Source organism: Cricetulus griseus (genome assembly GCF_003668045.3).
Source record: "Cricetulus griseus strain 17A/GY chromosome 1 unlocalized genomic scaffold, alternate assembly CriGri-PICRH-1.0 chr1_1, whole genome shotgun sequence".
Lineage (NCBI taxonomy): Eukaryota > Metazoa > Chordata > Mammalia > Rodentia > Cricetidae > Cricetulus > Cricetulus griseus.
The window spans coordinates 142,117,164-142,142,958 of NW_023276807.1; the positions used below are offsets into that span (position 1 = coordinate 142,117,164).

Below are 25,795 nucleotides of genomic sequence, written 5' to 3' on the forward strand. Positions count from 1 at the left end.
TGGCTGGAATCTCAGGGTCTTCTCCCAGTGTGAAAACAAGAATGGCTGCCTGTCTTCAAGGACTACTTAACTTAGGGGCTTGGAGCAAGTCTGCCCTTGAAGAAGTCCCTCATGGAACAGTGAGAGCAAAGCTAGGAGAACTCTTTCCATAACTGGAGATAGTCTCCCACCTCTTAGCCACTTAGAGTCTATGTCCATCTTCCTCTTTCTCCTCTTCAATGATTGATTTTGGATACTGGCATTGAAGCCTAAGGCTTCTGCATGCCCCCTGCCTGAGTTGCACTCCCAGCACACACCTTTTCTATTAAAAAGGGTGGGGGTGAGAGATTTTCCTAACAAATGTGTGTCTAACCATCATGCATTTCTCTGTGGGGTTTTGTTTTAAAAGGCTTTTGCCTTTTAGTGTTGCTATGAGGCTTGGTCCTGGAGTCAGTAGCTGGGACTCTGAAACAGGCAGTAGAGTAGTCTGTAGTAAGTAGACTTCAGTAAATTGACTTACTTCATGAAAGTCCTTACTGTTTACTTTTCAGAAGCTGGGGGGCTTCCAAGGTGACTGGAATAGAGTTGATGCTTGGAATTTGGCTTGCCTTCTCCCTCAAGGACAGACTCCAAGCCCCCAAACTGAGCTGTCCCTGAAGGCAGGGCCTTCCTGTTCTCACACTGGTAAAGGACCCTGAGATTCCAGCCAGGTGGGAGACCAGATGGCTGGCAGGTGGTCTGGAGTGGTCTACATGGCTGGCATGACATGTCCACCTTCACTGCTGGCAAATGGCCTTGTCATGTGATTCACATGCAGGCTGTCCTGCATTGTAGGTGGATTATATCTACTTATGGGTTTTAAATTCAAGTTTTTCTTACCTCAAAAGATAGGTTTGGTAAGCCCAGAAAATGTATCAAGAAGCAAAAATGAAAAATAAATTTTATGTTCACCATTTAAGAGGTTTTTTTATTATTTCATTGTTTCGCATTATTAATATCCCTTATTTGTATCTTTTTCCAGACCTGCATGTGCGCGCGCGCGCGTGTGTGTGTGTGTGTGTGTGTGTGTTGTGTGTGTGTGTGTGTGTGTGTGTGTTGAGGCTGTCAGCTGAATGCTCTAGAAGAGCACACAGGTTTTGTTCCCAGCCCTCACATAGTGTCTCACAACCATCCATTCAGTTGCCCTCTTCTGACCTTCACAGTCACACACTTGATAATACATATATGTAGGCAAAACAGCCACATATATGAAATAAAATACATTTATCTTAACAAAAATGAGGTTGTGTTATTTCATTTCCTGACTTTTTAGTGTTGAGTACTGATGTATTAAGAATGTCTTTTCAAGTCATAAAATATTCTTCCACAGCTTTCCTTTGGTATCTCTTTGTACAGATCTTTCATAATTCCTTTAAGTCCACATCTGATACAATTTTGAGACATTATAGAGTAAGACAGTTCTAAAATGATGTGACTGAGTTTTAAAAGGAACCTGTCAGGAGTTTATAATCGTCTTGTTTAATCTTGAATGAGTGACCTTGCCCAAGTGCCTGGAAGTTATGAAGTTGCCATCTGTCATTATGTTTCATGCTCTTATGTCTTCCACACACTGTCAGTTCTCAGGGCTATTCTAAATTAAGGACTAACTCTCAGGTTGTCTTTAGTATGGTAGTTAATCTATGTAAAAATAGTTGCCGGTCTTTTCACATTAATCTATTTGTAGACTTCATACATGTATTTGAGATCTGGCAGTTCTTGTATCTGTTTTTATTGAATCTTAGTATTATTTTGACATGACATTTTTTGAACACTTGTTTTTGCATTGTGCCCAGGCACACCCCCACCCCCCCACCCCTCCACCCCATACACGTCCATCCATGCTGCAGTGTGATTGTAAATCAGAGGACAGTTTGAGGGAGTCGTTCTCTCCTTCCACCATGTGGATCCTAGGGACTAGAACTCGGGTTGTCAGCCTTGGAGGCAAGTGCCTTACCCACTGAGCCATCCTGCTAGTCCCTTGATTTGACATTATAAAGTCTCTAAAGAGAAAGAGAATCTCTAGATACTAGAATGGTTATGAATGTTGAAATTGGAGGGAAACAGATATGGAAACGAGCCATTAACGTAGAACTTGAATCTCTCTTACTCTGGAAAAAGACAGCAATAGATGCACTTCTAAACATGGTTCTTGGCTCCAGTGTTGCCACCATCATCACTTTCTTTCATCTCTCATAAGATAATCAGTCTTGGGGAAGGGTATGTGTGACACATACATAACTGGAGTGTCTGTGTGAATGCCAAACCTCTTAGAAAATGCAGCCACCTTCCTGCCTCTCTGTTACTTATATGGCTCCTGTGGTCTAATCATTTATTTTTTTATTTTTTAATTAAATGATGGAAAAACAAAGAAATGGGTTCAGTATGTGACTGTAAACTTTGATGATATTGCCCCCCGACTCTTCCTGACAGCAGCATGAGTAGTCCTTTTATATTGTGGACCTTCTGCTGTGTGAAAATTTCCTTTTCATTTGAGCCAGGTGTGTTTTTACATCAAATTAGCCTTGTTCACTTATAAATGCATGCAGGGTGGCCTCTAATTCAGTGGGAATTTAAATTAATCCAAGAATAGGTACATAATTTTTCTGTGGGCATTATGTCAATATCTTCTGAATTATGTGGCAAAATGAATTACCTACTTTGCAGAGTAGAAAAATGACATTTCAGCCTGCGCCTGTGCATCCTGGCAGCCCACATAGCTCTGTGATGGGTGTTCAGCTCCCCGGCTCACATCTGGCAGCCTGCATAGCTCTCTGAGGGTTGTTCAGGTCCCCGGCTCATATCTGGACTACTGAGGATCCATGAATTGAGCTTAATGAGTCTGACTAAAGCAGGCTTTCTCCAAGTAGAGACATTATTTGGGGATTCCATCTTTGAAACTAGGAGGGTTTTTTTGTTTGTTTGAATTGTATATGAGGCATCAAGCATGTGTGTTTACATGTTCCCGTGTGTTTGCATATGCCAGTGGACAAGTGTGTGTAGGGGGAAGAGATTGAACACTTATTTGTTAAAGCAAGGTCTCTCACTTGAACCTTGAGCTTACTGATTCAGCTAGCCTAGGTAACCACCAAAGCCCTATTATGGCTTCCAAGTACTGAGATTATAGGTGGGCCACCAGTAGGTGCCTGGGGTCCGAACAACAGTCATTACATTTTCCTTGCTGCTGCATAGCAAGCACTTTCCCACTGAGCCATCTCCCTAGCCCCCAGGGGCTCTTTCTGAATGCTTTTTAGAACAGGGATTCAGAAAAGTCCACGAGCGCACAGTCACTGGGTTTGAGCAGCCAAAGGATTAAGAAAAACAATTTTAAGTAGTTAAAAAGGCCAGAAGAGTTTTGAATAAAATGAAGAATAAAACTCATAATCTAGTTGGGGATACTACTTCATTAAAGTAGCATTTTGTTGTTAAAATGGGTTTTGTGTTTAAAATATATGGGCATAGGAGACTAGGGTTGAAGCTTTTGTTTTTGTTTGTTGGACAAATTTCTTTTTAAAATGCCTATATGGGGGCTGGTAGATCAGTTTATAGAGCTTGCTTAGCATGCATGGAGGTGCTCTGGGTTTGAACCCAACATAAAAGAGGGTGGTGGTGTACCCCTATAATTTCAGCACTCTGAAGGTGGAGGCAGGAGGATTAGCAAGGTCATCTTTGGCTGCACAGAGAGTTTGAAGTCAGCCTGGGCTAGATGAAACCAGGCCAAAATACCATATATATATATATATATATATATATATATATTATATATATATATATTTAAGAAGGGACAAAATATATTTACAAAATATCTATTCTAAGGATGTCTGTAATTTCTTAAAAAAATCAACTCTAGTTATTTTATATTCCTGTTTGAGCTGGTTTACATTCCCTCTCATTATAACAATATTATGACAGGAATGTAGCTTCTATTCAGACCCAACTAGAATGGTGACAGATTGTTAAAAATGGCCACCGCAACACCATTCCGCCCCAGCAATCCCAGGGTTACAAAACAGAAATCCTTCTTGATGACCACTCCCCCATTTGGTCTTTTATTCTTTGGAGACCTGAGTCTGTCCTCTCTCCGGCTGATTATATAGTACAGGCAGATTGTATTGGGCATGGGGACTGGTTAAGGTAGGCAGGGCCAGAGAAGAACTCTACTCAGAACCACTTCCCTGCAGGACATGAATGGAAGATGAGTCTCCCCAGCTCCCTTCTGTGTGCCTGGAGCCTTCCAGTGCTTGCTGCCAGCTCTTGTTATATGTACTGCATTCTTAAAATTAATTTTGTTCTTGCTTTCCACATAAGCCTAATGGTGGTGAGAAGAATATTTTTCAAATCACCAATCTGCAGGGTAAAACAGTGTTTAGGATTTTAATTGCATGAGCAACAAATTCTCATATTACATTAACAAATGACTGCCTACGAGCTGATCATTGTTGTTGGGGACGCCGGATGGCTTAAGCCTACGGTGTTTTTCAAATGGAAAAAGCTATTTAAAAAAAAATCTGCACAGGAAACATGTAACTTAGACACTTCTTAGGCTTATCAAAAACCCCAACTTGGGAGGAATTAGGGAATGTGTCATTTGATATCCTATTTTCAGAATGTCTAAGAAACCATAGTCTGACTTAACCTGGAGAATTGCAGAGTTATGTATCTTTAGCAGTGAAATGCATATTTAATGCCATACATGGTGCATTGAGCCACTTATAAAATGCAGATAAGCTCAGATTTTCATTTTAGGAATCAGTTTTACCTAGCTCATTCTTTATGCATTAAACATTTTCCTACTACAACCTGCCATGGACAGCCCACACTGGACCGGTGTGACTTAGTCTTCTCAGAATGAGGTATCACACCTCCAGTGTTGAGGACAGGGCTGGGACTAAGATTAAGTAAGAGAACAAAATTGTAGGAGACACTCACAGGTCCCCACATGCATCTTAAGGGTTAGTGATTCTGAACTGTGGCACGCAGGGCCACTTCTCTGGCCCCTTCTAATCCTGGCTTTCCTTGAGTTCCTTTAAGGTACTTTGTTTAAAAAACCAAAAAAACGACAAAAACAACAAAACCACATAAAATGCTGGGTCATATCTTCAGTTTCCAGAAGCTGGGGTTTGGAGCAGGAGTCTTCTCAGAAAATCTAATGCATATCTAAGGTTTAGTACCCTCTGAGGCCCAACAGGGCAAAAGCAATTCAGCTAGCCTCAGGTAATGACCCACCTGGGATAGTAGCTTTCAAAAAGAAACAACAAAAAACCTACTCAGTTAACCAACACAGGAGCAAGTAGGCCAGCCAGAGCACAACACTCTGGCCTGGGCCAGCCATTATGTAACTGCTACCAGGTGTCATGCTAGAAGGCTTGGATCTTAGAGAACACTTGTCACTGAAGCAAAGAATAATTGATGGTGCGTGCTTGAGCTGTTCCAGTTTTTTAATTAAAAAGGTTTTATACATTCATTTTTGGCTCCATGCTCACTGTATGATGAAAAAGGTTAGAAGAGAAAAGTAGAAACAATCCATAAGCCTGATAGCCAGAGGCTATCATTATTAATGCCACAGGGTATCCTTTCAGTATTGAGGAATTATTTCTCTATTGTACCAACCCAAGAAAAGCCCATCTTAGGACATGATGGACCCAAGCAATGGTGAGTGACAAAAGAAGAAGGTCCAGCCAATGAACTTGAGATGTTTGAATCACGCCATCTCTACCACCTCTCTGTGGACTTCCCTACTCACTTGTTAGTGTCAGATTTTTAAACTCCATGTCTAGGCATGCATGTAGATTTCCTGTCTCTTGCTTCTCTGTTTTATGAATAAGGGTACTAGGTCTCCTGGTCAGGAAAGCCACAGTTTGGCTACTCTCCCAGTTATCTCCTTGTGGTATTGAACACTAATTCCCTTGGGTGGTCTCAAATTCATTCACCAGCTCTTATTGGGTGTCTACTGCCACCAGACCTACACCCTAGTCTAACATGCAGCTCTTGCCATTGAGAGTCTGATGGAGGAGGTGAAGCATGAGCTTGAAAAACAAAGTCCGGTGCTCCTTAGGGCCCCAGGATCAGGGATAGAGACCAACCAACTTGGCTTGGGAGAAGTGTGGGGTTCCTTACAAGTGGTAGTGACTTCTTGAGCTGAGTCCAGAGAGACTCACCGTATGGCTACTGCAGTTTCCAGCAAAATAGCATTCTCCTAAGAGTTCACTGTTGTTTTATGTCCTACTTTTTGACCTGATCCTACGGTTGCCTGTGATAATTAAATGAAACTTGCCAGATGGATGCTTTTGCAAGACGATGGCTCGTCTTCTTGCTCTATTTGTGAAATCTGGCATTAGATCCAAATTCTCAAGGGTGCTTCTACCTTGAGGATGGCTTTGGGAGGGTAGTGGCTCTTTTTGTGGTATTTGCCAAATGTCCTGCCATCAGCAGGAACAGGTTGAGTGACAGGTGGGTGTGTCATGCATGTGGACACTGATCCCTGCCAACCCATCTTGCTTCCAAGGAGGTGGCGTGCTGAGCAATGACTCTCAGAGATGTCATTCAACATTGCTACTGCCTTTGGGAAAATGAAGTCCTTCAGCTTCTGACCTGCCAGTCTTTGCGTCTCTCATCTATTGCTCTTATTAGTTTGCATGTAATTGATGTTGAAATTCCACTACTTCCGGTTAAAACACATGCTCGCGTGCGTACACACACACACACTGTCACACTGTCACACTGTCTTAAAGCAGAAATTTTCAGAACATTAAAGGGAGAATGAAGGGTGGTAAATATTGTCCACTTAATCATAGCCAGCTTGCTTATTTGGGGAGCATAGTAGTCCAATAGAAAACAACCAAATCAGTAATAATAATAACAATAATAATAATAATAATAATTATTATTATTATTATTATTATTAATGCATTATTACATGCCTGTATGTCATTCTTGGTTCTTTAAGAGATATTTATGACATTTGCATATATGTGTGTCTTTGGGGGGCTGCAGTGTGTGCCATGTGCCACAGCATGCTTGTGAAGGTAAGACTGTGAGTACCACAACTGTGGATCCCAGGAACCAAACTTAGATAGTCAGGATTGGTGGCAATCTTCTTTACCTGCTGGGACATCTCAACAGCCTTCATTCTTAGTTCTTTGCATGCTCCGTCACATTTACTCAACACCCTGCAAGATGGTCACCATTGTTCCCTTTCTATAAATGAAGAAGTAGAGTCAAGAGGGGGATTTGGAAGCGTAATCAGTTTGCACTGTCCATTACATCCCTGCCTTGCTGCTTCTGAAGTCTCCAGTGGTTCAGGTGGCCATCTCTACCTGCATGATGCTGACTGTTAACTGGTTCACCCTCAAAGGGCTGGAAGCCTTCAAGTATGATGCTATCAGAACTGTGCCGTACAAGTTCATCTTCCTTTCACTTGAGAAATAATTTCAAGAATTTGAAATTGTTGAATATCAATTGATTATTGTAGTTACACAGGACTGTCAAATTAGTCTTCCTGCTGGTATAATTTATGTTTTTGCTGATTACTCTCAGGCTATAGATAATATGTATGAACAAAACGTCGTGGCAGGTTTCTTCCTGTTTTCTGTCCAAGTGTTGTGTGAAATAAAGGTTTAGATGCTCGTACTGCCATTCACTATCCAGTTTTAGCTTTCCTGTAAGTATAGCAATCCACCTCTTATCAGCACCATCTCTTGCACTTCCTAAAAGGAGAATGTAGCTTCTATTTTTTTGCAACAATTCCTGATTTCAGCCATTCCAGTGTCCATAATTTAACATGACGTGTCTGGGCAGGTAGAGTGACTTGAACTCCTATTGTCAAGGAATCTAGTTGAGAATGCTGATTTTTGACCTGAAGCAGAAACCAGCCAGGTTGGTCTTGGCAGCCTGTGGTATGTAGAGTTCTTCAGGATCCCTATGCCTTCAGGTAGATAGGGGTCCATGCAGGGCTGGACAGTGTACCTCCTGAGCCCTCCAACCACCTTCAGATGTCTTCCATCACTAGTTTGGGTGAGCAGCAAGTCAGGTTCCTCAGTGGCCTCTGGAAGGATCTAGGGATGGTATAAGAAAGAATGAGACAATCATCAGGGTTGTTTAGCAGACTGACATAGCTATTTCTCTTCCTGCAGCAAAGCCAGAAATCCTGACGTCTGACAGGCTCGCGAATGGTATGCTCCAGTGTGTGGCAGCGGGATTCCCAGAGCCCACAATAGATTGGTATTTTTGTACGGGAACAGAGCAAAGGTGAGAGGATTATTTTTGGCACTGCTTAAAATTCAGAAGGGAAGGGCTATAATTCAATTGCATTTCAAATGTGTTTTCAGACTTACTATTTATTTATATTTTTTTTAGAATAAAAAGCTGCATTTTGATAATTTCTTTTTCTCCTATATCTTTGTGGCTTTTTAAGAAGGGATAATGGCTATATTTTTCTTGGTCGACATTAATTTTGTTTGCTGAAAAATGATTACTGAATGCCTTCTCTATTTTGGTAGTTATCTTTTTGGGTTTATCGTGCAATTTCTAGCCTGCAGGTAGATAAAGCAATTTCCCAGGGCAGAGTAATTAGATTTCCATTCTATACACAGGAGGCAATGTGTGTGGGAAATGTGGCTGCAGTTATCATGAAAAAAATTACCTCAGAAGTTAATTGCCAAGTAACCAAAAGTAATGATCGCACAATTACAACATACATATGGCGTTTGTGAGCAATGGGTTTGAAAAAGTGTTTCTCCTTGATTAGGTGCCCAGCCCCTGAAAAAGGAACATCTGCCATTGTGTGGCTTTCCCTCGACGTCCACACTTAAGCCTTAAATTGTCCTCTTGAATTACCTGAAGATGAAAACAGGGTCAATGTGCCATTTTTACACATCAAACACCGTGTTATACTCCAGTTTCAAAAGCTTAGTTTGGCCTCATGGATAGTCAGAATGGCGGTGGAAATCTTATTTTACATGGAAGACATTTTATGACAACACGTTAGGATGTTGGCTTGTTGTTTTGGTGTGGGTTTCACCAGAATGTTTTGTTTGGGGGGTACATAAAACCTCTGAATGCTGTGCCTTCCATGACATGGCCTGAGTAGATATCTTGCGCTCAGCAAAATGTTTACATGGAAGCCAACTGTGTGCCAGATGCTTGTCTAGTGTACACCATGCTCGGCTGTACCCACATCTCTGCCTGGGTGTATCTGAATTCTAGTGGGCATAGAAGAGATAGCAGACAAGATGAGCAATTGATTGGTATGTGTAGGTGTTTAGAAGGCAATGGAAAAGAGGTGTTCAGAGACTGTTTCCTGGAGATCCTTGCAGCCAGAGTGGTCATCACACACATGGCATGTGCTCCCATCTCCGAACCTAACTTTTTGAGTTTTTTGTTTTGTTTTGTTTTCAGGCTTGTTGATTTCCTGCAATTTCCTCTTCTACACACTTTATCTTCAACCATCACTCATGCTTTCCAGATTTGTTTCTAAAAGTCTGTGGTACAGTGGCGTTTAGTGCCAGCAGCCATTTGAGTCCATTCCTTTCACCTACCCTTGAGATGGTACAGCCACAGAAACCTAGCAGTGAAGAGTTGACAGAACCTGGCAAAAGTCACCAGGTCGGGCACTTGGAGTCAGGGCACAGGTCCATGTCCAACCTCTAAACCATTGCTCCCTTTCTGGTTTCCTTCAGTACTTTCCTCACTTAGAGGTCCCCAGGGGGCTCATTCTCCTTGGGCCATCCTGACCTGATGGCTGGGAAAGGGAGTTTTTATTGAGCCTGAGTTTCTAGTCATACAAATGTGCCAGATCAAAGTGTCACATGCTTTTATTTGGTTTCCTGGTATAAGCCCACACTGTCGATCTCTTATTGTAGGTGTGCCGTTCCCGTCCCACCAGTGGATGTACAGATCCAGAACGCTTCTGTGTCACCATTTGGAAAACTAGTGGTTCAGAGTTCCATAGACTCCAGTGTCTTGCGGCACAACGGCACAGTGGAGTGTAAGGCCTACAACGATGTGGGCAAGAGTTCCGCCTTCTTTAACTTTGCATTTAAAGGTAACAACAAAGGTATATTTCCTTTTGATCCAATTTAAGGGGATATTTAGGCTCTGTGTACCATACCATGATCTTAACTCCATTCCAATATTGGCCATAACATTTCTGGTAATGCCTACATCACACTGTGCTGTCATCAAACTCACAAACTCTCATTCCATACTAGTCTGCTGATGAAGTTTTGATTTTATCAATGTAATATTAGCCATTTTGCTTTACTTGTTCTCTTTGTGTTTGTCCGAGCTTCTCGACAAGTTACATGTGTGCAGTTATAGTTGAGTAAGGGAACCTTCCTTCATTCTACTCAAGTATAATTAGGAAACTTTAAAAAGTTTAAATTCACTGGATGTGGTGGGTGGTGCACAACCTTTAAGCCCAGCACTCAGGAGGCAGAGGCTGGTGGATCTCCATGAGTTTGAGGCCAGCCTGGTCTACAAAGCGAGTTCCAGGGCAGCCAGGGTTACACAGAGAAACCCTGTTTTGAGAAACATAAGTAAAAATAAATAAATAAATTCTATTTATGACTTTAGTTATTTAAGATGAGTTACATTTTCTTAAATATCTGTGTCAAAATATCTTGTCAGCCAATAGTTTTTCCCCAATTTTATTTGTGTGTGTGTTTGTACATGTGTGTGTAGACATGCTTGTGCACCTGCACTGTCAGAATCGTACAGAGCATGTGCATGCTATGTGGATGGCCTTCTGTGGGCTGTACTCCTTGTCCAGCCAGTTCTTTAGGTTCTGCTTCCTGAGTGACTAGCAGGCCACATGACCCTTGAAGGCACTGATGAATGGGCATATATGAGACAAGGAAACTGGGCATCTGAGTTTGCTTTTAGTGCCCAGTTTCTGTGGTGTCCAGCATTGGCCATAGGGCTCATGCCAAAAAGCTGCATGACCTCAGCCTTTGGATAAGGAAGAGCAGAGGCCTAACACTGCTCTCTGTATTGTTACTTTTCCCAGACAGAGCAATGAAAAGGACACCTCGAAAATGCCTTTCCTCTCTGCCAAAGGCATTGATGTTCAGGGTAGAAAGTATAAGAGAGCAGGAAGAAAATGCAAAGCACCCAGAAAGGAAGTTCATTCAGATGTTGCTTTTTACTGAAACAGCATAACATTATGTGTATGCTACAGAAAGTTCGTTTTCTTTGTAATCTGGTTTTAACTTACATCTCTGGAGATGCCTGCACGTCCAGTGAGGTGTGAGGTGTGAGTGTGGTGCAGTGTCAGAGCACTTACCCAAGTTTCATCCCTAGCACATAGTAAAATAAATAATAATAATAATAATAGTAATTAATAATGAAAGAAAGAGAGGAAGGAATGATGCGTTTGAATACCAAGAGTAAGATGTGTTCCCTGCATGCGCCATGAGAGAAGTTCAGTTTGGGACAGGTGGTGGTGGCCAGGCTGTTGTCCTGCAAACGGCTCACAATCACAATTCTCTTCCCTTGCAGAGCAAATCCAGCCCCACACCCTGTTCACACCACTGCTCATTGGTTTTGTGATCACAGCTGGCTTGATGGGCATTATTGTGATGGTTCTCGCCTACAAATATTTACAGGTGACTGTTGATTTCCTCCCTCTCCCCCGGATGCCGCAATGACCGAGGCTTTGATTGTTAAGCGGTGACATGTCTTTCCCTTTCTCCTCCAGAAACCCATGTATGAAGTACAATGGAAGGTTGTCGAGGAGATAAATGGAAACAATTATGTTTACATAGACCCAACACAACTTCCTTATGATCACAAATGGGAGTTTCCCAGAAACAGACTGAGTTTTGGTCAGTATGAAGCTGGGGCTTTCCACGTAGCTTTTTTTTGGTGTGTGTGTACACATAACAATGATTTTAAGGAACCTTCAGTGGCTTCCTTTGTCTTGTTTCACCTGAAACAAGAAGTGCCTTCTGTCAAATGTTACAAAAGTTGGCTGGGTTAGCAAAAGGAAGACTATAGTGAAGTTTCTCCAGACTCATTCTCCTTGAGTTGCCTTGTTGGTTTTGGAACCGTCACAATTGTCCACCGGGTCTTTCCGCTGACCTTGTCTTCCTTTCTAAAGGGAAGACGTTGGGTGCCGGTGCCTTCGGGAAGGTTGTTGAGGCCACTGCATATGGCTTGATTAAGTCAGATGCTGCCATGACGGTTGCTGTGAAGATGCTCAAACGTAAGTGTCCAGAGCGTCCACTACCTGCCCCCACCACCAGTTTGCCTTGTGGGTTTTTCTTTTCTTCATTTTGCTAAAATACATTGTTTTCCATTTTAGCAAGTGCCCATTTAACGGAAAGAGAGGCCCTCATGTCAGAACTGAAGGTCCTGAGCTACCTGGGCAATCACATGAATATCGTGAATCTCCTTGGAGCATGCACCGTGGGAGGTGAGTCTTGTGTCTACAGCACCTGTTGCTGTCTGTCGGGCTATCAAAATATGATTTGGACAGTGCTTAATTATAAGCTGTTTGGGAGTTGTTGTTGTTGTTTTTTCCAGTATTTTGTTCTGTTTTCCTTTCCTCAGCATTCCTAAGAATGTAGTTTTTTCGTTTTTTTGTTTCAGATTCCTGTCCTTTTGTTACTTTGAGATGAGGGCTATAGTTGCCACACTATGTTGTAGAAAATTGGGATTACTCCCCACAAGTGTGTTTTGGTGCCCATTACTCAGCCTCCCATTCCCCTCCCACTCGACAGTCCTAAGGACCTCTATCCAGCTCTCTGCAGATCAACATCTTAACTCCCACAAATGTGTGGCAACACGCAGGATGTTTCTTTGTATAGAGCCACTCACACCCTCCTTTGCTCATTATACATTGCATGCATGTATTGAATTATAATACCCTCCCCCTTTAACAGGTACAGGGATATAGCTTTTGGCTGTATCATCCCAAGGGTTGGGGGGATAGCCAGGTATATGCAACTTATTCTCATGGATGCTACATCATCATGGGCTCTTCTCTGGCTTGGCTCACCCAGAAGGCTTTCCTAATCTTAAAGCTTTAGATATTGCTGGGTCATAATTAATCACTCAGGAGTTAATGTTCTGTAGCAGAAAGTAGCCCTGAGCCTCCCACTTCTCAAATGTACCCCAAACAGAGCAAGCTTTTCACTTCCATTAAAAAGGAAGCTTTCAATTCGAACCCTTTAGTCAGTGTTCCCATTGAGGGCGTCTTGATGTTTGCAGGAGGCATTTTGTTCTAAAGGAACAAAGGTGTGTGGATTGAGCTGTTGCTGTCTGTCCAGAGAGAGCCACGAGACAGCAGACAGGTTTCGACAGTGTCTCAAAACAGCCCCCGTAACTGGTGCTTCATCAGGTCATGAATTGTTCATGAGGCAGTTTCTACCCACAGTAATTAGTTCCCTGTTAACTTGGAACAGTGCTTTTAAACATTCAGAGCACCAACTCTCTTTTCAACTAGTAATGTCAGCAAAACGGGTCGTTTCAGGTTCTTCGCCCACTTTCCAGACCGAGCTTAGCTGACTGTTCCATGTGGTTGATTCCCTACCAGGCTACAGCTCGGGCTCTTCATTTTCATAATAACATTACAGCAAGGACACAGAAACCTGCTGAACACAGAAGTGCATCAAAGGGTCCCTGTAGGAAGCTTGATCATGGTAGAACCTTTGAAAGCAGTCACTCGTGGCCGCAAAGCCAGCAGTCACTTCTGGTTCCTAATGTTCGTGTCACTTAGACATCCAGGTAGAAAGGGGCTTGCTTGTTTTATTTCACTCAACACAATGCTGCTTTCTTTGATAAGTGATGTTAATAGATAGAATCATGTTGGGACTAAGAAGGCTTAGCCACTGAAGCAGAACGTTAGTAGCCGTGGTCACCCTTGGGTATTTCTACAGGAGGCAGGATTATCTATAGTGTATCTTGCGTCTTCCTAACATTTTATTATATCCTCATAGGGCCCACCCTGGTCATTACAGAATATTGTTGCTATGGTGATCTCTTGAATTTTTTGAGAAGAAAACGTGATTCATTTATTTTCTCGAAGCAAGAAGATCAGGCAGAAGCGGCACTTTATAAGAACCTCCTGCATTCAAAGGAGACTTCCTGGTAAGGCTGATTTACATAAATAGTCAGCTGTTGACAGGCAGTTTGTGGGGTCATAAGGGTTTGCAATCAAGGCTGATTCTTTAAAGAAATGAACTAAGGTACTCTGAGGTGTGAAGCCAGATTATTAAATTATTTAAATGTGATTCACTATTTCAAAAGTTCAGATAGTACCCTTGAAGATTCAAATTGAGATTGTTGCTGATTTCTTTTAATGCGTGTTTCTGTTCTTCCCTAAGCCTGGGTTCTGTGGAACCAAATGTGTTTTCTACCTGTTTTCTTTTTACTGTGGGTCCATTCTTGTGTTTCTATTTATGCTCCTGAGCTTGGGCCTGTAGACATCTTCATAGGAGAATTATTTATAGGGCAGAGGGTAAAACCTGTCATGAGGCCACAGTTAAGTCTTGGGGACGGAGTAGAATGGCCAAGAGCACTGAGCATATTTCCATATGTATAGACTTCTTGTCATCAGCATTGTTTTTGTGTCCCTGCCATGCCCCCTCACTTTATTGTGTTATAAAGACATCATTATTAAAGAACAATGTTTGAATTCTGCACCTCTTTGACACTGGTCTTGAAAGATGATGATGCAAAGAATGATGTATATGCAGCTTCAAGTTCCTTGGAGAAAAACTAGTTTGATGTATAAACAGAATAGAAATCTCTGCCGTGGTTTGTGTCTCCTTCTCAAATGTGGTTGAGATCCACCATAGAAAAAGTCTTCCAAGGTCCACTCAGTCCAATGGAAACCATATTCACTCCCTAGCCCTCATATTTTATACCGCTGCAGTTGTGTGGTAGATTTTACCTCTTTTCATGTTTACTCTAAGTCCTGGCTTAGAATCCCAGCACCAGAAACTAAAATAATGAAATTCTATAGGAACTGTACTCTGTTTTTAGATGGCAGGATTTTGTCCTCTGAAGTCTTAATTCTAGACTTTTAAGGAGACCCTGGTAAATGTTGATGGACAATTACCTTGTAAAACCTTTTCTCACCACTGAAGTACCAAGTAAAGCTTTGTATTTTCATTTTAGTCCTGTAAACTTGAGTCCTGTGACGTGGTAGTAAAATGTCACAAAATCCACCTTTTGCTACTTTGCCTGAAGTCTGGAACCTGGGCCCTACATGTGTTTTTTAACTTTCTGAAATAATGGCTTGAATTGTTCTGTCCTGTGTGATGTTCTTTGCGCTTTGGGATCCCATATGGGTTTGGAGCCACCAGCACGCTCTGAAGGAGGTTGTTGTCATGGTGTTTCTATGCTAATCAGAGGCAGGAAGTACTAGAAATCTTGAAGAGTCTCCAGCCAAATGTTGCAGATTCAAGAGGTCCAGATGGTCTAGAAAACCATCCAAATTATTGGTGTTTATCTGAACCAAACTTGGTTTTTTTAAAACCTTCTTCCCTCAGTCACTGTACGCTTAACCATCTCCCCCCCTCACATGCCTTGGAAGTGTCTTGTTAACTTCCCCACTTGTCTGAGTAAGGGCTAATTTAGAGTCTAAAGTAATGTGAGGTAACAGTTTTGGGCTCTTTAGCACCCATTAAATCCACTATAGCTGGAGATGGGAAGCTTCTAACCTGATCCCCACAAAAAACACACTCCCGAGGATTTGACCTTAGTGTGAATGAAAAATCAGACCTTAATGTTGAACGGTAAATACTCATCTCTCCCAGAACCTAGTTTTGAAACTCTTCATTCAATGGTTGCATTACTTTTCTTGACATAAAATTAGTCTACTGTATGACGTACCAGGTAAGAACTGTAGCCTGACCTGTCATTGTCAGTGCTGTGTCCCCTTTCCAGTTCTGTTTAGTTCTGACTTAGGTGTTTCCTCTCTCCAGCAGTGACAGTACCAATGAGTACATGGACATGAAGCCTGGAGTTTCCTATGTTGTACCAACCAAGACAGACAAAAGGAGATCGGCAAGAATAGGTGGGAGCAACCTGGCATGCAGGAACTGCAATCAAACTATGTTCCTTATTTTTCATCTTGTCTCAGGGAGAGGGGCTGGGGGTCATGTGGAGTTTGAAGAAATGTGGGACAAGGATTTTGCCTCTTTCCCACTAACTGGAATGGCTTCGTCATTCCTGGGAAGAACCTACTGTGGCCAAGCAAGGGCTCAGTGGCAGTTAGGGCTCACAAGCAGATGTTTCTGACAAATGCATGTTTTTATATCTAATATCTTACTGTTATAGATGTTAGATTTTGAAAATGGATCCACCATTGTCCTAAGGATTCTGGAACCCTATGGGGGGATTATTGGATAACTCTATTGACTTTGTGATTCAGAATCCACCTTTCTTCCCCCCTAAGGAGGTGATTGGCCCAGGGGTACACTCTGTTCATTAGCTGCTAGCCTCTGGTACTGTGACTGTTTCTGTCTTCTCCTTACCATTAAGGTTTTTATTGCTAAGAAAACCCTGTCTTCCTAATAGACTCGTATATAGAAAGAGACGTGACTCCCGCCATCATGGAAGATGATGAACTGGCTCTGGACCTGGAAGATTTGTTGAGCTTCTCCTACCAGGTGGCCAAGGGCATGGCGTTTCTTGCCTCCAAGAATGTGAGTGGCAGTGAGTCTTGCAAAAGGCACAGAGTCCTTTTTTTTTTATTTGAACGTTTCATAGTCCTAGTTAGAATGCAGAGTGTCATTTTGAAGTGTGGTAACCAAAAGCAGAGGAAATTTCGTTGCTTCATGTTCCAACTGCTGTCTCTTTGGAATTCCTGCTCTAATTTATAAGCTTGAAAGTGCAAACCTGTCTAAATGAGCTTCCATGAATATTCTTTTATATGCAGTGAATTCATTTCGAACTTTGGCTTTAAGATGTGGGGATACGTTTCTAGAAAATAGAATTGATAATGGCTTATGAGCAAATTCGGAGTCAGGAGTATGCTTCACTGTTACTATGGCACATAGCTGGGCTCCCGTGGGGTGAGCCCCACAGATTGTACATATGGAGTATCAGGCGGTAAGAGGTCAGAGAGGACAATGAACAGTTGAGTAAAGGATGTCGGTGGGAAGAGAAGGAAGGAACATGATTTTGGAAGAAGTGTCCCTCAGCGGAAAGGAATCACCCAAGAGTGAGGTCACAGCGACTGCTCTAGTGACATGTCCAGACAATTACCAAACTAAGAGATGGGCTGAAATGAAGACCCCTACTTTGTGTCCTTGGGAGATGTCAAGTTGAAGCTGTGAAATGTCTTTTTGGAGGAGACATTCAAAGGGATGCATACAAAATGAACTTTCAGTTTAGAAATGCAATTTGACTATTTATAATGCATTTTCCTATGAATGAAAGCAGTTGTAGGGGGAGGAGGACGTTTATTAGAATTGGGGTGGGAAGCAATTGGAGAAAGATGTTTATTAGAATTGGGGTGGGAAGCAATTATAGTAATTAGAGTCCTGATCGTGTGAAACACAGAATGTGAATATCATTCGAGGCATACTTTTTATTTTTGGTGTACTAAATACTTTAAAACAAAAGTTGTTTTTTTGCTTTTTTATGTAAACAACATTGTAGTATTAAAAATAGTTTTCTCTTTGAGAGCTGAAGTGAATGGCTGTCATTTTCTTCTCTATCCCAATAGTGTATTCACAGAGACTTGGCGGCCAGGAACATCCTTCTCACTCATGGTCGGATCACAAAGATTTGTGACTTTGGTCTAGCCAGAGACATCAGGAATGATTCCAATTATGTGGTTAAAGGAAACGTGAGTACCTTTTTCTATCCCACCATTTTGGTACCCTGGTATCCAGTGTTGACACAAAATTGTTTTCTATGATTGTCATAATCCAACCCCTACCTTGCAGTGCCGAGTGTTTTAGCAAAATTTGCATGGCATGTTGAATGTTCCTACCACTAACATTTGATAATAGAATTCTTAGTTATAATTGTGTAATTATGGGGCATGTTAAGGAAATAGAAATAGCCTTAATTTTCATTATAGCCTGAGAATAGCAATGGATTTGATTTTGCTCAACTGTAACAAATGTAGACCTGAAGGTCACAGTAGGCAGGTTTTTTGTTTGTTTGTTTGTTTGTTTGATGTTGAACTACCATGTGAAAATGACTACAGACTAAGATGGTGTCAGAGTTAGCTGTAAGGAATGCTGGGTCTCGTAGTCAGTATAAGGCTATTAAGTAGACTCATAAATAATGGTTGGTTTGTGGAACATAGTGAATTTTTCAAAGTGCTGTATTTCACCACCAGCCTTTCTGTAACCTCAAAACAAACTCGTGCCTTAGAACACATTGTCTTCCAATTTTTATAGCAGGAGAAACCAAGGTGCACTATATTTTAGTGATTTATATCTGAGATAGCTTAGTCAGTAGGGGCCAGTGGGTATGGAAGGCCATAACCTTCTAGATATATATTCTTAGATGCCTATTTTTTCCGGGTCCATTTGAACAGTCCATATTTATTCCTGGAGGTCAATTTTTGTATCTGTCATGATGATGCAATGCCTTGTCTTTCATCGCCATGGCTCCTCTGTTGGTAGGCTATTCACAGCTTGGTTTTGTAAAGGTATTGCTGACTTTATATCCTGGCCCAATCATACAGTTCTGAAAAGGCTCCATCAAGGTCAGATTTTCTTTCTTTCTTTCTTTTTTTTGACAGGAGAATTGATGAAAACAACTTCTTTCCATCCTGGCTTAATACTTAATAGAAAATGGAAAGTGCTTTACTGTGTTATCCTCTGAATATTGATATAGGAGCAAGATAGTCTAGGCCCAGGCTGGCTGAGTTCTGCTCTGGTCCTATTAGCAGATGTATAACTGACAAGAGAGAGTTACTCAGTACTTACAGGAGTTAGTACTTGGCAGAGGTCTCAGAACAGAGCCAGGCCCATTCTTATTCTACTTTGTGGTTTTGAATTTCAAACCATCAGGATAGAGCTTGTGCCCCAATATCTGCCTAGCTAATTCTGTAGTTGACAGGTCAAGTCAGTTGAACTAACCAATTATTTGAGAAAGTTTAAAACACAGAAATGTACATGACATGGTGCTGCATGGAAGTTTAAGTGTAGTCATTGTGAAGTTCCTTTGCTCTCTGAAAATTCTTTCAGTTCTTGTGAATTCTTAACTATTTTTCCACCCTGGGCTCTGAGTCCAGGGTAGCCTATGGACCCCCTTGTCAGAAAACCATTTCAAATGAATGGAATACTTAGATTTAACCAAGCAAAGCAGATATGTTGAATAACAATTTTCAGATTTTGAAAAAGAACTTATGGTAGACAGCATACTCACTTCTTTATTGCATGAAACAACACATAAAAACTATTCTAATTTCAAAGTGATCGTGAATGGAAATTTTGTTTTGCAATTCCTGTAAATATTGAGATCGGACATGAAGGTGTCTGATGACTACAGAGGACAAGTCATGAATCCTGTTTTACTGCTTTTATAGTTTTAGAAAATGCTAGACTTCACTTAGAAGTTACTTTTTAGATACCTAGCCCCCTTGAATTCAAGACACTAATCCATCCTAGGTTAACAGCCCTGTTCGGAATTGCAGCATAGTATCTGGGGATAGAAAGTAGGTGGTTTTATAGTTTGTATGTGTATCATTCCCTACCCCAACCCCACACTAAAATAACTTAACCCTAGAAGAGGCTGTCTCCCTACTGTTAAGTCCTAAACCGATTTAAAGGATTGATTTAGCTTCATGTGGCAGATTAATACCCAGAAATCCTGACAGACTCTTAAGAGGCAGCATAGTCATGGTAAGTTTAGTGGAAGGCTCCTGAATGTCTCCTGGTGTAAGCACAGATTCAGCCACTTCCCACCTCAGAACAGCCACCGCTCTCGTCTGTGCTTGTTAGTCTGGGTGGATATTTGTGGGTTGGACACTGTTGGGCATTTTTACCTGCATTACCTCATTTATCATCCCATGAAACAACTCCTGGTATTTGAAGGGTTATTTTTGTTTTGCAAGATGAATCTGAAACTGGCTTATCTGTATTTGGGTAACTTCTCCAGTAAGGGAGTGAGGGGTAGTACAACAAAAAGCTCAGCACCGGATCCTTCTAAATGTCTATGTTTTGTCGTTCATGTGCATAGGAAAGAACAGGGACCCAAGTGCATAATCCCTATGGTATTTTAAGGTTTTTTTTTTTTTCTCTTTTTTTCTTGTTTTTGGCATGCCACTACATAAAACTTGGTTCTTAGCTGCTAAAACTAAGTGGTCTGGCTATAGCTAGCTGCAGAGGAAGCTGGGAAATGTAGTTCAAATTGGGAGAGGCCATATATTTTGTTGACAAAGAGGAAGAGTGAAGTAGAAAGTGTCTTCATTGTCCAAGGCCTTTATTGGAAGGAAGGTTAGAACCCGTGGACTTCTATATTCTAGTCTACTATACTGACTCATCACTGTTAGAACCAGGAGTCATAAATGGAAGGTGGCTTGTGGATCATGAAGGTTCAAGGTCCTGATAGGTGGTACTTACCTCTACCTTCCAGCCAGATCTGCACCAGCAGGACAGCTTTCCATTTTGTCATTTGAGCCTATTCTCCTGTGTTTCCTCCTAGGCCCGACTGCCTGTGAAGTGGATGGCACCAGAGAGCATTTTCAACTGTGTGTACACATTTGAAAGTGACGTCTGGTCCTATGGGATTTTCCTGTGGGAGCTGTTCTCTTTAGGTAAAACATTCCTTGCCAAAAATTACTTCATTGCCCAACGGTTTCTGGAGGTTACCTTTGTATTCTACTCACTGGTGATTGACACTGATTTGCCCCTTTTCTATGCTCTAGGAAGCAGCCCCTACCCAGGGATGCCAGTTGATTCCAAGTTTTACAAGATGATCAAGGAAGGCTTCCGGATGCTGAGTCCAGAGCACGCACCTGCAGAAATGTAAGGACCCGAGGCCTTTTCTTAGAATTTCCTTTCTAAAGGCAGAAAACCCAGATGTTGACAGTCTTTGCTAGCACAGTTTGAAATGTCACTTCATTCCTTTGGTGGCTACTGTGGCTCAAATGTCACGGCTGTGGTTCTCTTCATAATCTCTTGTCACCAATAGTATAGACACGTGTGACAGTATCTCTCACACACACAGGGTTTTATTCTGTGTATATATGTCACTTCACACATCCTGGTGCATAGCCCAGATTTGTTACTGAAGTTGCTGTGTGGTGAACAGCAGACAGCAGGTTAAGGGCATCAAGGAGTGATCCACATTGGTCCCCATTTTGCAGGTATGAAGTAATGAAGACTTGCTGGGATGCCGATCCCCTGAAAAGGCCGACCTTCAAGCAGGTTGTGCAGCTCATTGAGAAGCAGATCTCAGAGAGCACCAAGCATGTGAGTGACAGGCTGGGCCCAGAATCCTCTTCTTCCTCGTTCTAGGCTCATGGTCCCCAGGCTTCCAGGACAAGAACCAGTCTTCCCCCATCTCCCTGGTTTGGATTATAAACAGGCCTTCAGAAGGTGAAAACAAAACAATAGTAGTCCCGTTCTTGCTGCTCACACCCTCCCCAACCTCCACTTCCCTTCTAATCCAGAGAGATGTGAGATGGGGGAGGCAGGTCTTGTGCTCAGATGTGTGGAATTAGATGTTATCATAAGGCTTCCAATGCTTCCTCCCTGTCCTGGAATGTTGATCATGGGACTGTCTGGTCTCCTCCTCACATGGCAGGATCATTCATCCTGTGTGGGTTAGAGTGAGTTAGAATGACAGCATGAAAGAAGACAGCCTCTTACCACAGTAAAGTGAGCATTAGACAGCCAGAACCAGCCGGTGGCAATGGCTGTGATGCCCACAACCATGTATGTAGAGGGTTGTTTGAAGTTAGGACATCCCTCCCAAGTGTTTGCAGGAGTGTAGAATGAAATAAATCCATTATTTCCTGTTTGGCTTTTAAGGAAGAATTAGCCGTCTTTACTGGGACTGGACTTGTACTTTAGCTGCTTCCCCTCTCTTCTGAGCCATCTGTTAGGAACTCCTTTCTAATAGCACACCACTGATCCTTTGGGTTAATGCTTGCTCTGCGGGGCATCAAAGCACATTTCAAATGAAACATCATTTTCCACCCAAGTGCTTTGATTCCTGACAAATGACCTCTGGAAGAGTCATAGGTGTCGCTGCAAATTATACCAGCAATTGGGTTGTAGTTGGCGCTAGGGATCCGTTAGCTTCCTTCATAGGCTAGCCAGTGCTTGTTCAAAGATGTGTCCCACGAGAAGAGAAACATTGCAAGCACTGTACACTTCTTGTGTAAAATGATTTCCTTGTGGTGGGAACTGAAGTGTAAACCTGATCTAAGTTTCAGCCACTGTTTCCTGCCAAACCCTTGTCTTTTAGCATTCTGCAACTGTGAGTACCCCTGCTTGCTACATTTGTCAGAGGTCATGCCCTATTTGACTGTGGCCTCTTTCTCTACAGATTTACTCCAACTTTGCAAACTGCAATCCCAACCCGGAGAACCCCGTGGTGGTGGACCATTCTGTGAGAGTCAATTCCGTCGGCAGCAGCGCTTCTTCTACCCAGCCTTTGCTCGTACACGAAGACGCCTGAGCACAAATCTGTCCAACAGGCTTCCCTGCTGTCTCCATCCCCGTTCTTTCGGCTTCCATGATGGTTATTTCGTTTTCCTTTGACTTGTATCCCACTTCGGGGTAGCTGGTCCCCCCCATCCCCACCCCACTGTGATCCTGTCTTTACGAGCACACTTTAGTGGCTGATGACCCCTTTGTTGCCATCAGCCACCGTCCCACTGCGAAGGTCCGAACTGTATGTGTATATATTTTCCCAATAGCAAAGTAGCTCCTACTGTAAACAGAACTCCTGCTTTAGAGGAAGGGAGGGTGGGGTGAAACTAGATGCCCAGAGTTATTTGCAGTGCTCCTCTGAGTCTGTCGGAAGGTATGGCCAGTAGTCCATTGGAAGAATAAAAGTCATCCCATTTGGCCTAGAGAGCCCCCCAAGATGGTGGGGAAGATGTAGCAAGACTAGAAAGTGAAACCCAAGCCCTTTGTGTGAAAAAGTAGACCATTATTAGAACAGAGGACACGTGAAAACATCTGGGCTTAAGAAATCTAGTAGTTCATGCTGAGAAGGAGACCTAGGCTGTGAAAGAAAATGCCCCAGAAGCTTGAACAAAGATGCTTTGCCGTGGGCTGCTGCACCGGCTTTTGTACAACTGACCTGGTTTTTAAATAGAGTTGGCTGTTAGGAATTGGAGGCAAGGCCTCCTAGCCAGCATTTGTATATATTCATCTGTACGTAGTATGTGTTCATACATCAGAGGGGGGAACCCTGCAAGCTTTAGTTTCTGTGTTCAACCCTGGCATTAGGTCTGCCGTGTGTAAGAATAGATTAAGAGCCATACAGATTTGAAGGAAACAGTTAATGCATTTTCTAAAGGAAAAATGTTGACTGCTAAGCACAATCTTTATAAAAACCTCTTAGCCAGTGTACTTGCTCTGTAGATTGCCCAGAACAAGCCTCCCAGCTTCAGAGTGGCATTGCAGCCAAGTGAACTGACACTGTTTTGAAAAGGTTAGTTACCATTTTACCCCATGATTCCTGCAGGAGTGAGGAAGCAGTGCAGTCCTGGCTTGGATTCTCACATAGCAGGAAGTGAAAGTTAGATTCAGCCTTTTTTATAGGCACATCCTGGACTTTGGGCCAGTATCTATATAAGTGTGTATGTGTGTGTGCATGCGTGTGTATATGCGTGTGGATGAGATGTTTTGGGGACCTCGTTGCCCTGAATCCTGGAGGTCCTCCAGTACCCAAGAAGTAACAGCTTTCTTCGCCACTCCTGTCTCTCTCCTGCCTCCCTGCACATCGCCCACCATCCAGAAGAGATTACCCAAAGCCACCACAAGAGGCTTACAGGGTGGAGCGCTTAAGAATCTATTTATTTGAAATCCACCTGCACTTCTGACACTCTTATCTATACTCAACATACTGTACCCATTCCTTTGACCTTATATAATGCTATCTATCATTCCAGGAAAATGTAGACTAGAAGCCTGGATGTTACCTTGTAGTTGCCATTCCTCCTACTCCCCATCATCACTGTCCAGTATAAGCGATAAGTGTGTACATGGCAAGATTTACGTGTTGTCTTGCAGGATTCAGGTATGTTGCCTTCACGGTTTCCCCCAGTTTTTTATTCCTATTTAGAGATGTGTGGCCATTAACCTGGAAGTGACCATTTGCACTGGAGTTCTACACTCTCGCACCTTTCCAAAGTTAACTGATTTGGAGGCTGTGTTGTCATGTACGAGATTGTCACTGTTTGCCATACTTTGTCTGGAACATTCCTTTGCATTCCTATCGACTTTGATTATAGTAAGGAAAGTAGCTGTTAATTATGGATGTCTAGGTACTTCAGGGGCGTACCATTGAGAATTTGTCTTGGATATTCTTGAAAGTTTATATTTTTATAATTTTTTTTTTACATCAGATGTCAGATGTTTGTTTCAGTTGCTTGTTGTTTGGAATTATTTTGTGGCTTTTTTTTTGTAAATATTGAAATGTAGCAATAATGTCTTTTGAATATTCCCAAGCCCCATGAGTCCCTGAAAATATTTTTTATATATACAGTAACTTTATGTGTAAATATATAAGCTGTGCAAGTTTAAACATGTTATGGTTCATGTGTTCTTTTTTCTGATATATTGTCCAATTGTTGACAGTTCTGAAGAATTCTAATAAAAATGTAAATATATAAATCAAATAAGTTTTTCTGTTTTTTTTTTCAAAGTACATTCACCCAGTCAGAAAGTTTTGTGCACAATTTGTATAAAATACATGTAGGACTCAATCACACTAGGAATTATAACTTGAAAATTCAGTGGACATTCGTAAGTAATTTTAGTGTGTGCTATTTTCTTTATCCTTACAAGCCAAGGTCTCTATTTAAATTGAGAAATGTAGAAAATATTTTGAGAGTTTTCCATATCGCTATGATTAACATTAGGTTGATTCATGAGAAGTGACTATTTGTTGGCAAAATAACAGTAAATAACAGCAATTTCATGTGGTCCAAGCTAATTCACACAGCATGTTTTCTCCTAAAACAGATTGACTAGAAATTAGCTTCAGTAGTAATGTACAAGGTTATATCAGGGATCTGAAGAAAGCAGTTCATGTTCTCTTGTTGGTGAGGGTTTTAGGTGAGGTGACTTCATCATAAGGTGAGGTAGATGCTCTTGTCCTACTATCTGGCTGCTAATGACAGAGTTCTGGGTCTTGGCTTTTCACTTGGAGCCCTGTGGTATGCAAGGAGGCTATTCTCCTGTGGCTAGATCATTCTGTGATACGAGCAGGCACCAACCAGACCATTGGAACCAACTGAGATGAAGAGCTTTCCTGTACCACATAGCCTCTTAGGAATGGGTTGTGGAGGCATAGCTCAGTCAGTCAAGGCACATGTTGTACCTGAGTTCCACCCCCAGAGCTCATTTTTAAAACAGGAAAAGAAAAGCCTTGATGTGGTAGCACACACTGATAAATCTTACGCGCCTATAAATCCCCAGGCTGGAGAGGTGGAGAAGGGGCTATGGGACTTACCAGCCAGCCAATCTAGTCCCCAAGTAGTCAAGTCCTATCCAGTGAGAAGTCTCAATGAAAACATGGACAGAGAGAGCCTAAGGAATGAAACCTGAGGTTGTCCTCTGACCTCCACATACATGTGAGTACACAATCAACATACATGAACCTACTACATACATGCTAAAATGAG

General features: G+C 42.1%; 1 protein-coding gene across 2 annotated transcripts in view; it reads left to right on the plus strand.

The window, feature by feature from the left end:
* Kit (KIT proto-oncogene, receptor tyrosine kinase) overlaps nucleotides 1–25,109 on the plus strand; it is a 78,187-nt gene extending 53,078 nt beyond the window's left edge. Inside the window, exons 8-21 of one of the 2 annotated variants that reach the window (XM_027390910.2) lie at nucleotides 8,148–8,262; nucleotides 9,876–10,069; nucleotides 11,512–11,618; nucleotides 11,711–11,837; nucleotides 12,113–12,217; nucleotides 12,317–12,427; nucleotides 13,953–14,103; nucleotides 15,945–16,036; nucleotides 16,540–16,667; nucleotides 17,693–17,815; nucleotides 20,632–20,743; nucleotides 20,855–20,954; nucleotides 21,296–21,401; nucleotides 22,483–25,109. In XM_027390910.2, the coding sequence (XP_027246711.1) occupies nucleotides 8,148–8,262; nucleotides 9,876–10,069; nucleotides 11,512–11,618; nucleotides 11,711–11,837; nucleotides 12,113–12,217; nucleotides 12,317–12,427; nucleotides 13,953–14,103; nucleotides 15,945–16,036; nucleotides 16,540–16,667; nucleotides 17,693–17,815; nucleotides 20,632–20,743; nucleotides 20,855–20,954; nucleotides 21,296–21,401; nucleotides 22,483–22,614 (1,703 nt within the window). In that variant the 3' untranslated portion in view covers nucleotides 22,615–25,109. The remainder of the gene's footprint in view (nucleotides 1–8,147; nucleotides 8,263–9,875; nucleotides 10,070–11,511; nucleotides 11,619–11,710; nucleotides 11,838–12,112; nucleotides 12,218–12,316; nucleotides 12,428–13,952; nucleotides 14,104–15,944; nucleotides 16,037–16,539; nucleotides 16,668–17,692; nucleotides 17,816–20,631; nucleotides 20,744–20,854; nucleotides 20,955–21,295; nucleotides 21,402–22,482) is intronic. The other variant, XM_027390911.2, reaches the window with a different exon arrangement.
* The last annotated feature ends 686 nt before the right edge of the window (nucleotides 25,110–25,795 follow it).